General features: G+C 39.6%; 1 protein-coding gene across 3 annotated transcripts in view; it reads left to right on the forward strand.

Annotated features, from left to right (window-relative positions):
- Positions 1-3,295: 3,295 nt before the first annotated feature.
- The window catches only part of snx13 (sorting nexin 13), a 42,195-nt gene continuing 24,723 nt past the window's right edge, over positions 3,296-20,767 (forward strand). For 2 of the 3 annotated variants that reach the window (XR_014530562.1, XM_083523574.1), the window contains exons 1-4: positions 3,308-3,502; positions 19,019-19,131; positions 19,236-19,338; positions 20,645-20,734. Coding sequence is in view for 2 of the 3 variants with exons in the window: in XM_083523574.1 (XP_083379700.1) it covers positions 3,491-3,502; positions 19,019-19,131; positions 19,236-19,338; positions 20,645-20,734 (318 nt within the window). In the remaining variant the exon portion in view is untranslated. Of the gene's footprint in view, positions 3,503-19,018; positions 19,132-19,235; positions 19,339-20,644; positions 20,735-20,767 lie in introns of all 3 variants that reach the window. The other variant, XM_083523575.1, reaches the window with a different exon arrangement.

Below are 20,767 nucleotides of genomic sequence, written 5' to 3' on the forward strand. Positions count from 1 at the left end.
GAGAGGAATAAACGATGGAAGACACTCCAGACTCGAACTCGCCAAACACCCGTGTCCGTATTTGCGTGATTTTTTTTAGTTTAGAAGTATTGGGCTCATGATCATTTTAATAGAAATCAATCAGTGTTTGAGTCATTAATATCATTCTATTAATAGATCAGTGTGCTGAGAGTCACAGAGTCTTTTCACATCAACTGAGGTGATTAGGTAAAGAGTCTTGGGATAAAATGATAATAGGAACATTATAGTTATAATAAATCATAGCACTTTGGATACTAAAGTACATTTGAAGGCAAAAACATTTGTGCTTTTAAGTTCAAAGGGACACTTTTACTTTTACTGGAGTCACATTTTACAGATTGGATCTACTAACCCTAACCCAGTTTTCTTTTCTCTTCTCTTCTTTATGTATGAGCCATGGTCTGATTTCTCATCATGCTCCTCACCGGATAGGTTTGTCGTTCGTTTTTTAAAGAACGGGACACTTATAAAACCATGGTATATTTAACCACTGGCTGCTTAATCATCTCTGAAGATGGTGTTTGTAAGAGAAAGTGAGAGTAGCCTGAAGATTTACACAGTAAATTGCTGCCATAAAGTGCCCAAGGGTTCAAAGTTTGCTCTACCTTGTGATTGATAAAATCATGTGGAAGGTCATGACCCAGCCATACGTGAATCTCGTGTGTGTGTGTGTGTGTGTGTGTGTGTGTGTGTGTGTGTGTGTGTGTGTGTGTGTTATCAGTGCTGCAGTGTCAACATGCATCACGCTTAGTCCGAAACATTACATTTGCATTATTCTAATAAGAAGCTATACAGGGAAAGAAGGAGATGTAGGAAGTGAGTGAGTGAGTGACAACTTCAGCTCATGTATGGGGAACCTGTTGACTGTGACCTCCTACAGGGCCTCAGATGGAACCTGGGATTATGTTTATCTGCACCCGTATCTACAGTGTGACCCACTTGGAGCCTTGTTTAATCTGGGACAGGTATATACTCTATTTACACGCTCCCTTTCTCACACTCACAAATAGACTGTGTGTGTGTGTGTGTGTCTATGTGTCTACAATTATATATATATATATATATATATATATATATATATATATATATATATATATATATATATATATATATATATATATATATGTATATATCATATCAAATCAAATCAAATCAAATTTTTTTTGTCACATACACATACATACAGGGTACGACATGCAGTGAAATGCTTATTATGATGGAGGGAATAGGATAGGGGAGAAAAATAATACAAAGAAAAGAAGACTGATAAATAAAGTATAAAAACTATATAAAATTAAATATAAGAATATATAAGATATAAGGATAGATATATATGTGAGAGAAAAATACAAAAAATGCTTATGGCAGTAAAGAGTGAAACACTGAACAACAGTAAACAATAAACAATTAAACAATTTAAGGTGGTTTCGATTGTCCATAAAGTGTCCGTGTGCAGTATGGTGTGGTATAAAATATAAAGTGTGTGTGTGTGTGTGTGTGTGTGTGTGTGTGTGTGTGTATATATTCTATTAAAAAAACTATCATATTAATTTATTTTCTATTCTATTCTATTCTACTGTAAAACTATTCTATTCTATTCTATACTACTGTATTACAACTATTCTATTTTATTCTATTCTATTCTATTCTCCTTTTTAGATATTTTGATGTAAGTCTAGTTCAATATGCTACTCTTTTGAACATATTCCATTCTTAGAAATTCGATTCTACTGCTTCATTTTAGTTTAAAGCTAATTCTACTCGAACATCACAAAACTGTTTTGTTTTATAAAACATTCTGTTCTAATCGATCATAACGATTTTGTTCTATTCTATATTGCATTACATATATATATATATAACCAAATCCTTTTTTTCCCATTACAAACTCTTACTCCTTTATTCGGAATCATTATTCTGTTTTATTTATTTATTTTTGGTTGTAAAACCTCATTCTGCTGCGATTCCAGTCTCATCTAACCATTTTTTTCTTAGATGTAATGTAATATAACGAAGAATCCGGGTGGTGTTTGGGTTCAACATGTAAAGGAAGAAGCAAAAAAAGAATTCAAAGGTTTCATGTGTGTGTTGGAAAGAATATTGTGCTGTGATGTGGAAAGCAAATGGTGAGAAAATTACACTGGAAACACTGGGCTTTATACTCCTGAGCTAGGGAGACAAGCACGCCAGATCCAGGAACTAAACATCTAAGACGGTTATTAGCGCAGGATATTTTACTATTGAACCTGATTTTTTTAAGTGATCACACACCTTTAGAAAATACAAGTGTGTGATATTCTAAACAATTTCCACAACGGTTGATTTGTAAAGCCAGATCTCTAACACCCTACCATTCCATTTTATTCTATAAATATATGTTCTATTTTATTGGATGTTCTATATTACTGTTCTATTTTATTCTAAACTTAATTCTACTCGATTATCACAAAACCATTCTATTCTATGCAATCATGATCAACACTTATTCTATTCGATATTAAAATTAATTCCTTTGTTGTTGTTGTTGTTGTTTTTCGTTACAAACCATTAAGTTAGGGACACACCAAACTGATGCCAAAGAACTAGCTTTGAGGAAATCCGACCTTCTTCGCCTGCATCCACGCAAAAAAAAAGTCGAACACACCAGACAGACGACAGCCAACTAGCGTGTGTGTTCAGGGCTTGCGTGAAAGAAGAGAACTCCCTCATACCAGCAGGTGGCAGTAGTTTGTATTCAAACATAAATCTGATTTTGATTACTTTATCATGAAATCTGTAGTGTGTGTGTCCATTAATGCTTATAGGAGGCCTTTAATCCTAACACTCGTGAGCTCTTTTAGAAATAGGGACCGAATTCTAAAGTTACGTGCTGATGGATGACAAAAAAAAGGAAGCACAGTTTCCATACTAGTGTCTCTAACAGGTTTAAAGAAACAGGTAAAGCACTATGTGATTTAACGACAAAGCGACGTCAATCTCCATCTTAGTGCATGACGTCATCTGGTGTCTTTCGCTCAGGTTTTTGAGTCTCCCTTGAGTGAAGACTTTCCCCTGAAAGAGGATAAGAAACACAGGCTGAGGAGGGAGTGGAGGTCGTGTAATAGAGACAGATCATTTATTTTTGTAAACGGATTTTAATAGATAATGTGTTTTATTTGTTGATTTATAATTAGTAGTATTTGTATTAGTAGTATAATATTCGGGTTTGAATGCCTTTGCACTGGCATGGCGTCACGGACCCTGCCGACCAATCAGAAAGCGACTTAGGCGTGTTGTGGGCGGGGCATCCGGCACGTAAACCTTAGCAATATGGAGACTCGTGGGAGAGGGCAGCGACCCTGGAGGAAACCTGGCTGCTTTTAAATAGTAATATCCATTTCTTTTCTATTTCTATTCTAAATTAAAAAAGCCACCGAGAGACAGCGGGGGGAAAATGTGCTGGGGCTGACGTGCTCGGACGTGTCGCACCATGTTCGCCGAGGTGAGTGGACGCTTCCGGGCAGACAAGAGTTGAGTTTTTCCGCCGTGTTCTGTGCCACCAGTTGGGATTAGCCTCCATGATCGAGACTGGAGCTAGCTAGCTTAGCTCTACCAGGTAAACACGGAGAGAAGTGCAGGAAATAATCCTGCAGACCCGGTATGCATGGATTACAACCATCATCCTGTAATCCGAACCTTTCTTCCCTTTCCGCCTTAATCCCCCTGGATCTAGTGCTATCAATCCACCATAGTGGCTCTGACACTTCCAGATGGAAACGCTGCAGCTCCTATCAGACCCAGTATGTGTGGGTTCGATCCAGAAATTTGGTTCCTACGATCAACTGAAACTGTTTTAGATGTTTAGCTCCACGATCTGACTTGCTTGTGACCCTAGATCAGGAATGAAAGCCCAGGTAGGAGATGAATGATTCATTACACAAACACACCCAGTGTTTCCAGGGTAAAATTCTCACCACTTGCTTCTAACACAACATAACGTCCTTTCCAATCCTCACACACACACACACACACACACACACACACACACACACACACACACACACACACACACAACCTTTTTTCTACTTCTTCTTTTCCATGTTGAACCCGAACACAACCCGCTTTCTCAAAGATCGTGACCGGAGCTGACACATGAACCTATCAACCTCTTTATCTTTCCATTCCTCATGCATATCTTGATAGAACTATAAACACCAACTATACACAACACACTCATACACCAAGGTGATCTGAAAGGTCAGCAGGAAACCAAGAAACCAGATTAAACCCTATAACCAGCCCAGATCTCACCAAGGTTTTTTCCTCCACCATAGAAATCCACTTGTTATTATTTGAGGTCTTTCGAAGATGATCGGTGCGGCACGTTAGATCGAAAGGGATAAATGGAATGACCTGGCGGACCTGAGATAATGAGAAGGCTCTGTTCATTAGGATTTCAGCACTTCCCCTGCTGTGTATATACGTGTAGACGTGGTAGCTCAGTGTTCAAGGCCGGATTGCTGATCTGGTTGGTGGTTGGAGCCCCAGTATCGCCAAACTGCGGCTGTTGGGCCCTTGAACAAGGCCCTCAACTTAACTCTTAACTCTGTGCTCCAGGGGTGATGTATCATGGTTGACCCTCTGCTTTTCAACATCGCCGGTAAAAAAAAATGAAAGAATTTCACTGTGCAAGTAAAAAAAACGTCTTTACCCCTTTTACACGTTTATGGGTTTATCATTGGTCAATGAACAAACCAGAGGAGACTGTGGGGAGACTTCCTAAGAGGTCCTTAATAAAGATCTCAACTTCTTGAGAATTGAGCAGCTGTTAATATTTTCTGTCTTTCACTGAGGACAGTACGATTAAAAAGCTCAATCGGGTAACCAGGTGGTTTATTCTGGTTTGATCATGAAGTCTGTGCAGCACTGTTCATATTACAGTCGACTTCCTGGTTCGTGATTCGTAAAACGTGGTCCCACCGGTTGCAAAATTCTAGGAATTTATAAGACTGGAAACTTTCCATGGGATTTAATGGAAATAAACTGGAGGGGAGTGTATGTTGCTCTAAAACGTTTGCATGTATGCACCCCCATACCATCAGAGATGCTGGCTTTTGAACCGAATGCTGATAACATATTGGGAAGATCCCACTCCTCTTTAGCCCGGAGGACATGGCGGCCGTGATTTCCAACAAGAACGTCAAATTTCCATTTTAAATGAGTCTCGGCCCACAGGACACGACGGCGCTTCTGGACCATGTTCACATATGGGTTTCTAAAAGTAATCCGGGAATGTACTAAAGTACAGGTTGACCTATGACATGCACCCGTACATGCAGTGTGTGTGTTCCTCCATGACACAAGACACACCATATCTTGAATTCTGCACACAAAATAATGTCAGAAAATAATGTCAGTTATGTGTGTATTTTCACATAAATTACATAATTATTACATACGTTTGTTTTAAACTTCCTTCCTTGTAAGCTGTTGCGCAACAAAATGATACAATTCAATCAAAGTCAAAAATTTCTTTTGTTTTCTCCATTTTAAATGATGCATGTCAGCCTATGACCAAACAAACTGTTTATGATATTTTTATATACATTTCTAATCAATTTCTATAAATTCCAGGAAAGTGTTCATCTTATATTGTTTCCAAAGTTCTTCAGATGAATTTTTTTATGGATGGTTTTCGTAAACTTGGCACCCCTTCGCAACTCTACGGTAATCTCGTGTCACATGACTTTTATCAGCCGTAACAGACATGAACTTCATGAGAACATTTGCTTGGATCTGGAAAGAGTTTTTGTGTGTTTTATTTATTGGTGCAATCTAATGGCATTCTCATATATCGGTGGGTTTCATAGCGTCATAGCAGCGTTCGCATTCTGTTTTTGGCAAGATTAAACTATTCCTGGACGCGATCTTTCGCGATCATAATTCTTGCGCCTGACGTGAGCTTTTCGTTTGCGGCAGCGAAATTCGTGTCGAACCGGCTTACAGGGATTTCACGTCTGTACAGAGCTGAACTGTCGTCAGAGTTTGAAACTAGATTCTTTATGCATTTCGATCTCCCTGTCTTTATATATATACACTCGCATCATATACACCATATCGACAAAAGTATTGGGATACCTGGACTTTCCAGCCATATGTGGTTCTTCCCCAAACTGTAACCACAAAGTAAATAAAATTTTCCCTTCACTTGAACTAGGTGGTCCAAACCTGTACCAGCATGACAATGCCCTTGTGCACAAAGCCAGCTTCATAAAGATCGGCTTTACAAGACGTTGGAAGTGTGGAAGATCTCCTGCTATAGAGCTCCAACCTTGTTGAACATCTTTGAAATGAATGTGAACTGCACCTCAGACCTCCCTCACCTTCTCTCCTACATCAGTACCCAACTTTACTAACACTCTTGTTGCTGAATGAGCACAAATCTCCACAAAATCTAGTGGAACATCCCCCCAAGAAAAGTGAAGCTTATTATAAGAGCAAACGGGGACTAAATGAGATTTAGTGACCAACTTATGTCTATGTACAACCCGAATTTCTGGGAATGTTGGGACGTTTTTTTATTTGAATAAAATGAAAACTGAAAGACTTTCAAGTCACATGAGCTGATATTTTATTCAGAAAAGAACATAGAGAACATAAACGTTTAAACGGAGACATGTTACACTTTTATTCACAAAATGAGCTCATTTCAAATTTGATGTCTGCTACAGGTCTCAAAAAAATTGGCACAGGGGAATGTTTACCACGGTGTAGCATCTTCTTCTCTTCTTTTCAAAACAGTTTGAAGATGTCTGGGCATTGAGAGGTTATGAGATTTTTGAGTTTTGCTGTTGGTATTTGGTCTCATTCTTACCTGACATCGGTTTCCAGCTGCTGAAGAGTTATTTTTTTGTTTAATGATGCACCAAATGTTCTCTGTAGGTGAAAGATCTGAACTGCAGGCCAATTCACCCGGACTCTTCTACTACAAAGCCATGCTTTTTTTTAATAGCTGCAGTAGTCAAGTCAAGTTTATTTCTATCGCGCTTTTCACAACAGACATTGTCTCAAAGCAGCTTCACAGAAATCAACATTTAAGGTGAATGGTGTGTGTTTATCCCTGATGAGCAGCCATGGTGACTGTGGCAAGGAAAAACTCCCTTAGATGTTATGAGGAAGTATGTGGTTTTGCATCGTCCCACTGAAATACACAAGGATTTCCTTGAAATAGACGTTGTCTAAAGAACACCTTTTTATATACCTTTCAGCATTCATAGTGCCTCCAATACATACAAGCTGCCTATACCGTATGCACTAATGCACCCATATACCATCAGAGATGCTGGCTTTTGAATCAAACGCTGATAAAACACTGGGAAGATCCCACTCCTCTTTAGCCCAGAGGACATGGTGCCTGTAATTTCCAATAAGAATGTCAAATTTGTACTCGTTTGACCATAGAACACTTTTCCACTTTAAAACAGTCCCCAGCTAAATCTCTGCTCACAGGACACGACGGCGCTTCTGGACCATGTTCACATATGGGTTCTTTTGTACATGATATAGCAGATGGCACGGTGGATCGTGTTTACCGACACTGGTTTCTGAAAGTATTCCTGCGCCCATTTAGTAACGTCAGTGATCATGCCGATGAGTGATGCAGTGTCGTCTGAGGTTCCTGAGACCGCGGGCATCCAACAAAGGTCTTCGGCCTCGTCCCTTGCGCACAATCTTCACGCTTCAATCTTTTGATGATGTCATGTATTGTAGATGATGAGATCTGCTAAGCCTTTGCAATTTGACGTTGAGGAACGTTGTTTTTAAAGTATTCCGCAATCTTTTTACGCACTCGTTTACAGATTTGAGAGCCCCTGCCCATCTTTTACTTCTGAGAGACTTTGCCTCTCTAAGACCTCCCTTTTATAACTAATCATGTTACAGACCTGATGTGAATGAACTTGATTAGCCTCTAGAAGTTCTTCCAGCTGAATATTTTCAAAATGTCTGGCTTTTTCAGCTCTTTGGTGTCGTAGCAGGCATAACATTTAAAATGAGCTAATTTTGTGCCTAACATTTTTATGTTCTATTTTGAATAAAATATTGGCTTAAGTGATGTTCATTTTATTCAAATTCAAAAAACATTCCTGGAATTCGGGTTGTTTGTATATATGTGTATATAAATGATATTCGGGTTGTTTGTATATATGTGTATATAAATGATCTTCGGATCACTGGGATTTAAAAGGGATCTAACGTCGTGATACTAAATGACATCATATTTTTTCTACTGCACGTGTCAGTATTACATCAGTTTTCTGTGATGTAACACTTTGAAGTCATTGCAGGTTTGTGGTGGAAAAAAGCCTTTTACTTCTTTTCACTTCCTCTTCTATTTTAATATTGAATAAGAACTTATATTTATATAAATAAAATATTAGAGGTCGACTGATATGGGTTTTCCGTGGCCGATGCCGATGTTTAGAAATCGGGGCAGAGGATGGATGATATACGATGCTGACTTTTATTTATTTATTTATTTATTTATTATTAATTATTAAGATGTAATACAAAAAATTGCTTAAATGTTACCTGGTTACCAGGATTTGGTGTTGGAGTCTACCTGTAGCATAAACTACCGCTGGTTGAAGGATCACTAACGACACAGTTCCCAAAGGTTCCTCTCGTTCTCTTAAATATATAAGACTAGATTAAGAACAAATCATAAGAACTTGGCAGGAAGTTTTTTTCCACGTCGTTGATTGTTGTCGGACCGCATTTTGTCTTGTCTTTCTGCGTGTCGAGTCAGCAGCGGAGCTCGTCAGCAAGAAAGAAATCTCAGATTGGCTGATTAGCTTAGCGAATCAGCACACGGGAACAAAACGCAACAGGATCGTTCTTGTCTTTGCAATTTAGCAGACGAAAATGCATGACTGAAGAAAGCTACACGAATCCGTTAGTAATGATCGCGGCAGGTGGAATTGGAGTGAAGGTAGATTTTGGAGTGTGTTTGTAGACATTTGTGGTCACCAGCCACAAGTAAAGTCAGGTTCTGATGTAGGTGAAGAGACCTGGGGTGAAGTCAGCGTTCACATTCATCTCAAAGGTGTTCAGTAGGGTTGAGATCAGTGCTCTATAGCAGGCCACCCAAGATTTTCCTCTCCAAAGCATGTAAACCAGATCTTTATAGAACTTGCTTTGTGCACAGAGGCATTGTCATTCTGGAACAAGTTTAAACACAAATTTTTTTAAATTTGTTTTATTTATTATTTTAGCGCATCTAAAGGCGTCCTGCACAATTGTATGCCTCCAGTGTTGTGGTAACTGTTTGGAGAAGAACCACATATGACAGGAAAGGTCAGGTGACCCAATACTTTTGGTAATATTTTGTGTATGAATGTATATACAGTATCGCCCCTCACATTTCAGCAACAATTTTATTATCATCATAAGGGACAATACTATAGAAATGAACCGTGGATATATTTTAGAGTAGTTAATGTGCAGTTTGTATACAGTACAGATTTACTGTACTCTAAAAATAACAACAGACATTTATTGTCTAAATAACTGGCAACAAAAGTTAGTACACCCTCAGTGAACATGTCAAAACTGTGTCTAAAGTGTGAGCATCATTGTTATGTAGCACGGCTTCAATCCTCCTGGGTATGGAATTCACCTGAACTGCACAGGTTGTTGCTGGGATCCTCTTCCACTCTCCCACTGCTGGATGTTGGACACATTGCGCTTTTCCACTTTCTGCATGCGGATTCCCAGAGGTGCTCAATAGGGTATCAGGTCTGGAAACATACTTGGCCACTCCATCACCTTCAGCTTCCACATCAAGGCAGGTGTCATCATGGCGGTGTGTTTGGGGGCTTTATTATGTTGGAAAACTGCCGTTCGCCCAGTTTCTGAATAAAGGGAGGGCATCATGTTCTGCTTCAGAATGTCACAGTAAATGTTGAAATCCATGTTTCCCTTAAAGAACCACAGCTCGCCAGTACCAGCAGCACTCATGCAGCCCCAGACCATGATGTTACCACCACCATGATTGACTTTAGGCAGAACACAATATTCTTGGTTCTCCTCATCAGGGTGTCACCACACAGGACACCATCTGAGCCAAACAAGTTTATCTTAGTCTCATCAGACCACAGGACATGGTTCCAGTAATTCATGCTCTTGGACAGGTTGTTCTTCAGCAAACAATGTTTGCAGGTTTCTTGTGAGCAGTTTCACTTGTTGCTGTGTGTGGCGTTTGGTCTGAGCACCGACATGCAGACCTTCTGCAAACTCTAAATCAATGCTGCAGCACTCATGAGTCTGGTTTTTTTGTATCAGTTTCTACACCTGACGCACAGCACTAGGTCTCAACTTCTTTGATAGACCCTTGTGAGGTCTGTTCTGAGAGGAGACCCGTCTTGGAAGACCACTGTACTGTAACTCAGTTTCAGGGGGTTACTGATCTTCTTACAACCTCAGCATCTTTGTGGAGAGCAACGATTGTAATTCTCAAATCCTCAGAAAGTCTTTACCATGAGGTCCATGTTGAACATCGAATGCAGTTTTTTACTTGCAGAACATAGTTACAGTCGGAGTTCCCTCAAGAACATAAAGTGGCAGACCTCAAGTTTATTTAGTCAGCAGTTTACATAAAAAATTTTTTTTAAATGACTGCTTGGTAAAAAAAAGAAAATATATAGAAATAAAATAAATCAAATTAATGCCACACACTGTTTTAATATATTAAATAAATTGATTATCAATCCATACCTCTAGATTGTCATAAAACATTGAGCAAAAGTTCACATGTGCAGTACAAATTTGTGTTTCCTGTACGGGTCGAGTAGCACAGCGCCACTGCCTAGCGCTATGAATATACCCAATTGAATAAATACAATAAAAATGCAAACTGTTGTTCACAAATGCTAATAATAATAAACAAAGCTAATAAAAAATGCCAAGCAATTTTGCATTTCTTAACCCTTAACTGTAGCGAATCAAACCGAACCGTGACTTAAAGATCGAGGTACGTCGCGAACTGTACATTTTGTGTACCGTTTACCCCCCCTACTGTGTACACACACACACACACACACACACACACTTATTGTCCTATTATTTACTTTTTCCACCAGAATCGTTTAACTTTCAGCGTTTTCATTGTACTGAGAAAGAGAGAAATATTAAACCCAATCGACTTGCAAAAGTTTTGAAGATCTGGCAACCATGATTAAAACCGGTATAGGTAAGCCTGACGTATCCCGTAATTTCTATGTTTTTTTTCCCTGTCAGGACTCGGTTAAAAGCACGAGCGTGTCCTATGCCGCCTGCGCTGCGATCGCTAAAAAGCTGTCACCTGTTCTATCGGAGCGCCACATTAAGTGCTTTCCATTAGCGTTAAAGCTGTAAACTCCGACTCACCTTTTTTTTCTTTTTCTTAATATACACACAAAGCCCTGGATCCACTCGAAGTATTTATAGAGCACTTATTAAATATGCTGAAACACTAATGTTAATCTCATGATCTGCTCTCGCTCAGGGGCTCATGCGCATCGGGTCGAGCCGAGGGTCGTTTATATGAACGCCAAAAGGGCTGTATTTTTAAGTATGAACGCTTGGTGAAGATTTCCTTAGAATACCCTTTGTTCCTAAAGTGTATTACGGTTTTAATCGTACCAACGATTCTTCTGGTAACGATGTTTCCTCAAGCATCGTACACAATCGCTCGTTACTTGAAAAGTCCGAACTGCATTTGCATCTGTATCAGTAACACGTGAGCTTCGGTTTTGGATGGAAAAACTCCGATATGAGAAAAGGAACCAGATTTTAAAATCTGGATGGCTCTGAATGTCTATTCGTTGAAGTTCCATCATTTTCATTTTACCTCATCAGCTGATCGTGGACACTTAATTGTCCTAAAGCAGCTTTAAATAAATAAAGAGAGAAAACCTCTGCATGGCAGAAGAAACCTTAAGAGGAACCAGGAAGGGAATCCTTTGGCATTGTAGCAGCCTGTTGATGGTAATTTCAATCCAGATCCATCCTCAAAGTTCTCGAGTTGCTCAGGAACTTCTTGGATCTTTCAGATGTTCATGTGGAACCACGTTCAGCTGCACAGAGTGGGATGATTCTCACACCAGTCACTTCTTTGACACTTTTAGTGGCAATTAGGTCAGGTTATAACTGCTGTAAGAGAGGTAATAACTCACTTGGAGCTACAACAGCAGAAGCCCACATTGGGTGCTTTTTTTTTTGCTGATCGCAGTAGTAACCTGATGTTTGTTCTCCTGTTACATCCCAGGTAACCTCAGTTTGGCGCATTGTGCACGTGAGATGAGTTATTTCGTAAACAGTCACTAACAATCCTCACCTTTCACATTCTCCAGAGACGATGTTATATCGGTCTTTTATTATTCAAAGGTGCGGTTAAGGGCCTTGCTCAGGGGCCCAGGAATGGCAGCTTCTTGTTGCTGGATTGAGAATTCAATGCTTTAACCACTAAGGTTCCACCTCCAGGTTGAGTGATGTTTTAAATGCATTAGATTTACTTCGCTGACTTGCATTTATTTTCAATTTGTTTTTCCAAAATTATAATAATCATTTCCCATCATTAATTGATTCCGGGCGCTTTGGGGTTTTTTGCGATAATTAAAGCAGGAAAAAGTCCGTATCTGGGGACTAGAGTCTGGTATTTAGCTCTGTTTTTGGTCCATAGGGATACACAGGCTAGGACTCGATCGTCCACCCAGGCAGTAATCAGCTTACGAGGAGTCTCTGTAAGCCTGACCTCTGTGTTCTGTCTAATCAGTACACACTTAATCAGCTATGCTCCATAAATTGCTGAGAGGATGGGCTCAATAGGTAATGGCCCTTTTATAGCTCAGGTGACGGTCGAGGAAATATAGATTAGCTCGTAAAGCAGACGAGCACGCATCATTTCTGAGGCAGCTACAGCTTCTAGCAGCTGTGTAACTTCTCGCTCCTAATGATGGTAATGCGCCCGTCAGTCATCCCATGGGAAAGCCATAATGTAGTCAGGAACCGAGTGTGTGTTCTGTCCGGTAGGTGTTTAGAGAGACCCTAACACAGCTGCAAATCATGAAACAGCTCTGATAAATGGTTATCAGCCAGCGTGAAATGTGATAACGAATCCAAAAACAAAAAAACTAATCAGGACAAGCAAATGAACAAATTGGGAGAAACGCATCAACAAATCAGAAAAAAATCTGAATCCACAAATGCAAAAACAAATCAACAAATCAGAAAAACAAATTAACAAACATGAAAACGCATCAACAAGTCAGCAAATCAAAAACACAGACAATTCAGATGAACCAAAAAAATTAGGTATAGTTTGTGAATACTATTTAGTATCGCTCATAATCAATTACTAAAATAATCGATAGCTGCAGCTCTACAATCCACGGCTAGGTAAGCGACATGCAATCGTAGTGCAGGATGTGGAGGTAAAGAATTGCTCGAGGTGAGCATTATAATGGATGATCACGTGGTCACTTTCCAGCACTGATGAGTTAAAGCAGTTATTGATGATTGCAGAGCAAAGCTGAATGAAAAAATCGAAATGATGCTTGAGTTTCCTAAATTATTTTATCCGTAGAATTCTGCTTCTCCGAATCGCACACAGATGGTAACGAGAGAGAGAGAAAGAGAGAGAGAGCGTTGCATCTTCACTTATAATGAAGCTGTTGGAGTTATCACCTGGTCCTGTTTTTTTTTCTTTTTTTCATTGTTTCTCTCTTTTTTTATTTCACTTATTTTTTTTTTGTTGTTGTCTTCACTTCATCTCCAAATTTCACCTTTTATCTCGAGCCATTCATCAAAATAGCATATTCACCATATGTTGCAGCACACACAATACTCCTCCTTGGAGATCAGTAAAGTCATTAGGAAATGTGTACAATAGCTGTTTCACTCAATATAGAACTTGTATATTTTGTTGTTTTTTGAAACCCACTTTTTACTTTTCGCTGCATTTAATTTTTAGTATATAATATTAGTGTATAATATTTAGTATTTTTCTTTTAAGGAATTTTTATATTTTGGCAAAAAGTTTTTTTTTGTTTTTTTTTTTATATAAACTTTTTTTTAACCATTCTGCTTACTGGTAGAGTTTTTTTTATTTTTATTTGTATTGTTTTGTATTGGATTTTTTTTTAACATGTATTTTTATTTTTTACTGAAAAGTGATTAAGGTTTTTTTTTTTTTTTTTTGACTAATTTCTTGTTTATGGAATAAATAAATCTATTCTTATTTCCTTTTTTTTTTAAACAGTTCTTTTTACTGTTTTGCTTACTGGTAAAGGGTTTTGTTTTTGTTTTGTTTTTGTTTACACCATATTTTTTTTTTTTTTTAAAGTTAAATAGGAAGGGGTGTGTGTGTGTGTGTGTGTGTGTGTGTGTGTGTGTGTGTGTGTGTGTGAGAAGTAGGTTATTTTTTACGCTTTTTTTTTTAATCAATAGTGTTTTTTTTTTTCGTTTTTTATTAGTAGAGGATTTTTTTTTAACCACCAGAGGATTTTTTTAATCAGTTCTGGTACATTACCCTCTATAAGCAGCCACACTTTCTGGGTTTTTTTTTCTTCTGAATTCTGGAAACATTTCCAGAGAATCCTGTGCTGTCGAGGCTGGTGGGAACGTTTTTTTATTTTTTTATTTTATTAAAAAAAAAATTTTTTTGCGCCTCAAAAGACAATTGTGTCTCCAACTTTTGTATTTGGGGAAAAACACAGTTGGAAAGGTCGGGTGTCCCAATACTATTGTCCATAAGGAAGGCCTTAGATAAGGATCCTCGTCCTTAAATGAGGATGTGAGGATCAAGCGTTCTCATCACGTGATCGGAGAAGACTTAAGACTTGCCCACTCCACAAAAAGTTGCTAGCTTACAAATAATGCAGTGTTTATGCACACGTCTTCCGCTGGATTTGGGACGTCATCACGGTACAGACCGTTTGGATTTTTGCAGTGTTGTCATTTCTCGATCAGATTTTGTACACCGTGATTCATTCGTTCCTTTATCCATCGCTTTGTTCTGGTGTCTTTAGGGTTTCTTTCATTCTTCATCTCAACCCTAGACATCACACATTAGATCCACCTGTTCTGGCAAAGAACAACCTGGTAGAAACATATCAAGGAAATGGAGCAAAATCCAACTTATGAAGCTGTGAGACACATTCTAGATATGGGGTTTAAGGGCCTTGCTCAGGGACCCAGAACTGGCAGCTTGGTGTGGCTGGGATTTGAACTTGCAACCTTGCAACCCCACAATGCAGCTATTACTCTGCCATTTGCTCGTTCTTTCTGAGACCAAATGCTGAATGAAAAATAAATCTTTGCATTGTGTCCTTTGTTTGCTCTTCGCCCCGCTGCGCCACACGAGCATGCTGGAGAGCTCGAGGCATGTCTTGTGAGAACCTCACTCGACTTGCTCTCTGAACGACTTGTGTTTGCTCACTAATAATAGGCCTACATTGTATCTGCTGCAAAAGAGGGGAACGCCTCATTTATTCATCCCTTCATCCATCTATCCTTCAGCCTAGCAAGCGAAAGGTGAAGTGTGAGGTCATCTTGACTTTTTCTCAACTCTGTTTTGGAGCTGGAACAAGTTTTTTTTTTTTTCTTTCAAGATTATTTTCGCTGAGTCGGGAGTTTATCAGCCACAGAGACTCAATAATCATATCTTGGCTCACTTTTGATCAAAGAACATCATTTGTTTAGCAGACTTTCCTCTGATTATCATGGAAAAAAAAAAGCGAAGAGCTGCTGTAAAGGTTTGCCATGTAGTTAGAAACCGGTTGAGTCATGTCTGCATTTTTTGAAAAAAAGGAGTGTGACATGCGTGTATAATGTTTAGTGTGTAGAGTGTGTGTGTGTGTGTGTGCGTGTGTGTGTGTGAGTGAGAGTGAGAGAAGTTCTAGGTCAGGACTGCGCCTCGTGATGCAACAGGCCGGCTTTCCTGCGCTGACAAAAACAGGAAGTCTGCTGACTGGACACATGCTCGCTCTTAGTTTTAGGGCTTTTTATGATCTTTTATTGAGAGAATCGGTACAATAGGCTCAGATCCGATCGTTCGGAACTCGGATTTGTGGACAAAAGTTTGTGGACACCAGACTATACGATTTTGACTTCCAATCCCACGTTTATTCTCCATTTGCTATTATACTAAGTGCCACTAGATTCTGTTTAGATTGAATTTTTATCCAGCATTTTGGATTTCCAGGTCTGGATTAGTATGGGGTAGGGGGAGGGGGGCTATTGAAAAATGTTTGTGTTTAAATATTATTGGCCTATTGGCTTTTCTAGAATCTAAAATCTTTTACAAATATTTGTAATAAAACAAAGGCTTTTGATACCGATACATTTGAAAACGGCATTTTTCTTCTTAAAACGCTCCGCGTTCAAACAATCATTTTCCTTTAAAAATGCGTCATCGTTTTTTTAAAGTCTTTACCACAACGCCGTCTTCAAATGAATCCGCTTTGGAAAGCATGTTTGAAAAGCTACGTTTTAGTTCGGAAATGGCCTAAAGGGGTGTGTTTCGTTGTAAATTTTTTATTTTTCAGGTGGTAAATATGGTTGGCGAGCTATAGCAGGAGATCTTGCACTCCAACCCATGTAAAGCAGATCTTAATTTAGCAGGTGTATGATCATGCTGGAACAGGTCTTGGGTCTCCTTGTTCAAGAGAAGAAAAGATTTTGTACTTTGCTACCACATCCATAGACATCCTGTACAACGGGGTGCCTCCAATTCTGTGGTAACAGCTTGGAGAAAAAGCACATATGGCTGGAAAAGACAGTCGTCCCAATACTTTTGGAAATCGGACAGATCTTTGGAGCCAGGAAGTATGAGAGACCGATTTGCTTTATCCTAATGTTTTCTTTAGCTTTGTGTGTCGACTTCTTCTCAGCGAACTTTGATCTTTAAATCCTTGAGTCAGCAGGAGGTTGAAAGGCGAGGATCTTAAGTTTAGAGCTCATCGGTTTTGCCAATTAATCGGTACTGATAGTCGATCACTGGAAAAAAATGCATACTGATAGTTTCCGCTGTGACTATGAGAGCGGCCTCTAGAGGCGAATCACTGAAGACACATTGCTGTTCGTTTTTACACGCGAGACTGCGTGCCGCACGGAGAGCGCTAGGATATATTTCTTCATTTATAAATATTCAATATTTATTTAATAATATAAAATTATTATTAATGCATATATTAATTAATCATTCTCCTGTGGTAGCTTGATGCACATTGGAGTTAATTGATTTTATTTTCATAATTCCGTCCTTTTTTTGTCCTAAAGTCGAGATCGAGAGCTTCGGCTTCCCGTCGAACGTCAGAACGATTTTGATGGCCTTCGTCTCCTGCTTCAGCTCCTCTAAAGTCTGAGGAAACAGGAAAAACTCTGGAATTGGGCTGCCGGACACTTTCGGCTGCAAGGATTAGCTGAGAAAACTCACGATTCGTAGCTACTTTGATTACGTGCTAAAAGAAAACAAGTATAGACTTGAGTGTGTATTAAAGGAGGGTTTAAAAACCAGGACATACCAATACATCAACACGCCATCACCACAAGAACTCCTCATTGCTTATACATTCCCTATACACTTTATGGCCAAAAGTACTGTTCCACCTACATGTTCTTCATCCTAAAACTGTTACCACAAATCTGGATGCGTGTCTTTGGATACGGAGCATCAAATTGCCCGTCACTTGAACTACGAGACTCAAACCTGTTCTCAACCTGACTCATGCGTGACGATGCCTCTGTTCACAAAGACAGCTCCGTGAAGATCCGCTTTACATGGGTTGGAACGGAAGATCTCCTACTGGACACCTTTAGGGATGAATGTGAACTCGGAACTGTCTCAGAACTCGCTGACCTTCTAGGATTTTCATACACACACACACACACACAATTGTGCAAGAAAACATCACGTGAGCACATAAGTGAGAGAAACCAGGACGGAATGATTAGACTTGGTAGCCTCAAATTCATGTTTTTGGCTTAGGGTAGTGAAACCTTCTCTTCTGCTTTTGTAGCGCATCCACCTTGGTGTGGTGTTTTCTGGAGTCTGAGATGCTTTTTTGTTAATCACAGTTGTTTTGTTATTAGTATCTTATTAGTAGTTGCAAGAATTTTTTTTGGACTATTAATTGCTATTAAAATAAAGTTGCCACTTTATAAAGCTATATAATAAGGGAAGGAGGTCTGCCACGATCACTCCCCACCACACACACCCATGTTCTAAGTAAGCCTTGTGCGGTGCTTAAAAATAAATCCGAAAGTGCTCAGTCAGCTGGATTGCTGCGCTCGGAGAAACTGATGGATGTCTGGATCAGATTTTCTCCGTTTGCCGCCTCTGTAGTGTTCAAATTCAACACCTGCTTTCCTCCGCACTGCTGACTTCAGGCAGTCCACGCTCTGGGATGCGAAGGCAAAGAAAAAGGCCGTTAAATAATAATAGTGTTCAGCTGCTTTCGGCAGGGACCGGATCGGTTACAGTGTCCAGAATGTTGCAGAAAAAGTCAGCAAAGGGAATTACAGCAGCCAATCAGCCTGTAGCGTCTGATTCCGAAGCCGTTTGGCAGAAAAGTGCACAAAAGGTATCGGACGCTGATTGAGCCAATCAGGTTCGAGCTGTGTAAAGGTATATAAATTAGGGAGATATGCGATTTGCATCTCGATGCATAGCCAACGATATGCTACATTTGTAAAGATGCATTTGAAGCTTGCGATCCGATTCACCCCGATTACAATGCAGTTCGATTCAACACACTGCAATATGATTCAGTGGAAAAAATATGACACTGGTTCGTGTGTCTTTGTTTCAGAGAGACAGAAAACCATTGGTCTTCTGAACGCAAGGCTTCTTTCAAACAGGCCTTTTGTAGTGCAAGAAAAAAGATGAACTAAAACAGACGTTTGTTCTGTCTACAGGTGGTTACAGCTCTACCTCTGCCATGTTAATCTGTATTCTATGTGATTTTGTGTGTTTTTCCAGGCCAGTCTGTCCATCTGGGGATGGGGAGGTCTGGGGGTCCTGCTTTTCCTCATCACATTCGGACCCTTTGCCATATTTTATTTGCCATTTTATATATTCTGTTTTCTCGGCGGGTAAGTAGCTGTCTTTTTTATTTTTCATTTAATTATTTTTTTCTTTCTCATCCACTTTCTGTAGTAACGCCTCTGTTTTCTATCTTTTCTTCCCTCCTCTACAGGGGCTTCGCTGTCACGCTTTTATTCGGGAAGACAAATTCGGAAAAACACCTGGAGAAATGTGAACACTCCTACCTGCCCCCTACCCCGACAGGCATCACGAAGGTACGTGATGAGACCGGAAGGAAAAATAACAACGTGAGCCCCGTTTTGCTCTGCAATCAGAGGAAAGGTTTTACAATACAAGCCAAATGCGAAATTCACTATTCAATTACTTAATTAGCATTTTAGGGGTTTTTTGTTACAAAGTCACATTGAAAATGAGTTTTCTGCTAAACATTATACTTCTACATTATAATTATGTATTTTATTCTACTATATAGTATTTTGCTATTAGAAGGCACCGTCCCTTACGGTCCCTCCTGCAGGTGGTGAGCCCACGGGAAGGCGGCCCCACGTCACGGACCTTGATATTTCCCTCGTAAGGGACCCCCGGAGCATAGAGGGTTAAGGGCCTTGCTCAAGGGCCCAAGAGTGGCAGCCTGGCGATACCGGGGCTCGAACCCCAGACCTGCATAAATATATATATTATAAAATTAAGTGTGTAATGTTACATGGATTCGTACCAAAAGTTTTTCCAGTATCCAGATTCCTTTAGTGGAAAAAATTAATTCTTCAGGTTTTTAATTGACACCCTCATAAATAATTGATTGATTCATTTACAGATTAATTAGTCAATTATTTACTCAAGTCATTTAATATCCATCCTACCCACACTTTATGGCCAAAAGATTGAACACCTGACTATAAGATTGCTTTGTGCTTCTTTTTGAACATCCCATTCCACATTTAGTCTCCATTTACTCTTATAATAAGCTCCACTCTTCTGGGAAGATGTTCCTCTAGATTTTGTAGAGATTCATGTGAGATTTCATTTAGCCTCAAGGGTGTTCGTAAAGTCAGGTCCTGATGTAGGTGAGATAAAGAGGCCTTGTCAGGGTTCACATTCATCCCTAAAGGTGTCCAGTAGGAGATCTTCCGTTCCAACCCATGTAAAGCGGATCTTCACGGAGCTGTCTTTGTGAACAGAGGCATCGTCACGCATGAGTCAGGTTGAGAACAGGTTTGAGTCTCGTAGTTCAAGTGACGGGCAATTTGATGCTCCGTATCCAAAGACATGCATCCAGATTTGTGGTAACAGTTTTAGGATGAAGAACATGTAGGTGGAACAGTACTTTTGGCCATAAAGTGTATAGGGAATGTATAAGCAATGAGGAGTTCTTGTGGTGATGGCGTGTTGATGTATTGGTATGTCCTGGTTTTTAAACCCTCCTTTAATACACACTCAAGTCTATACTTGTTTTCTTTTAGCACGTAATCAAAGTAGCTACGAATCGTGAGTTTTCTCAGCTAATCCTTGCAGCCGAAAGTGTCCGGCAGCCCAATTCCAGAGTTTTTCCTGTTTCCTCAGACTTTAGAGGAGCTGAAGCAGGAGACGAAGGCCATCAAAATCGACCGGCGTCTGACGGGCTCTAACTTCATCGACGAGCCTCTGCAACAGGTAACGTCTGCGTGAACTGCGCTCAGAGTCCCA

Source organism: Silurus aristotelis, assembly GCF_946808225.1.
Source record: "Silurus aristotelis genome assembly, chromosome: 21".
NCBI classification, from domain to species: Eukaryota; Metazoa; Chordata; class Actinopteri; order Siluriformes; family Siluridae; genus Silurus; species Silurus aristotelis.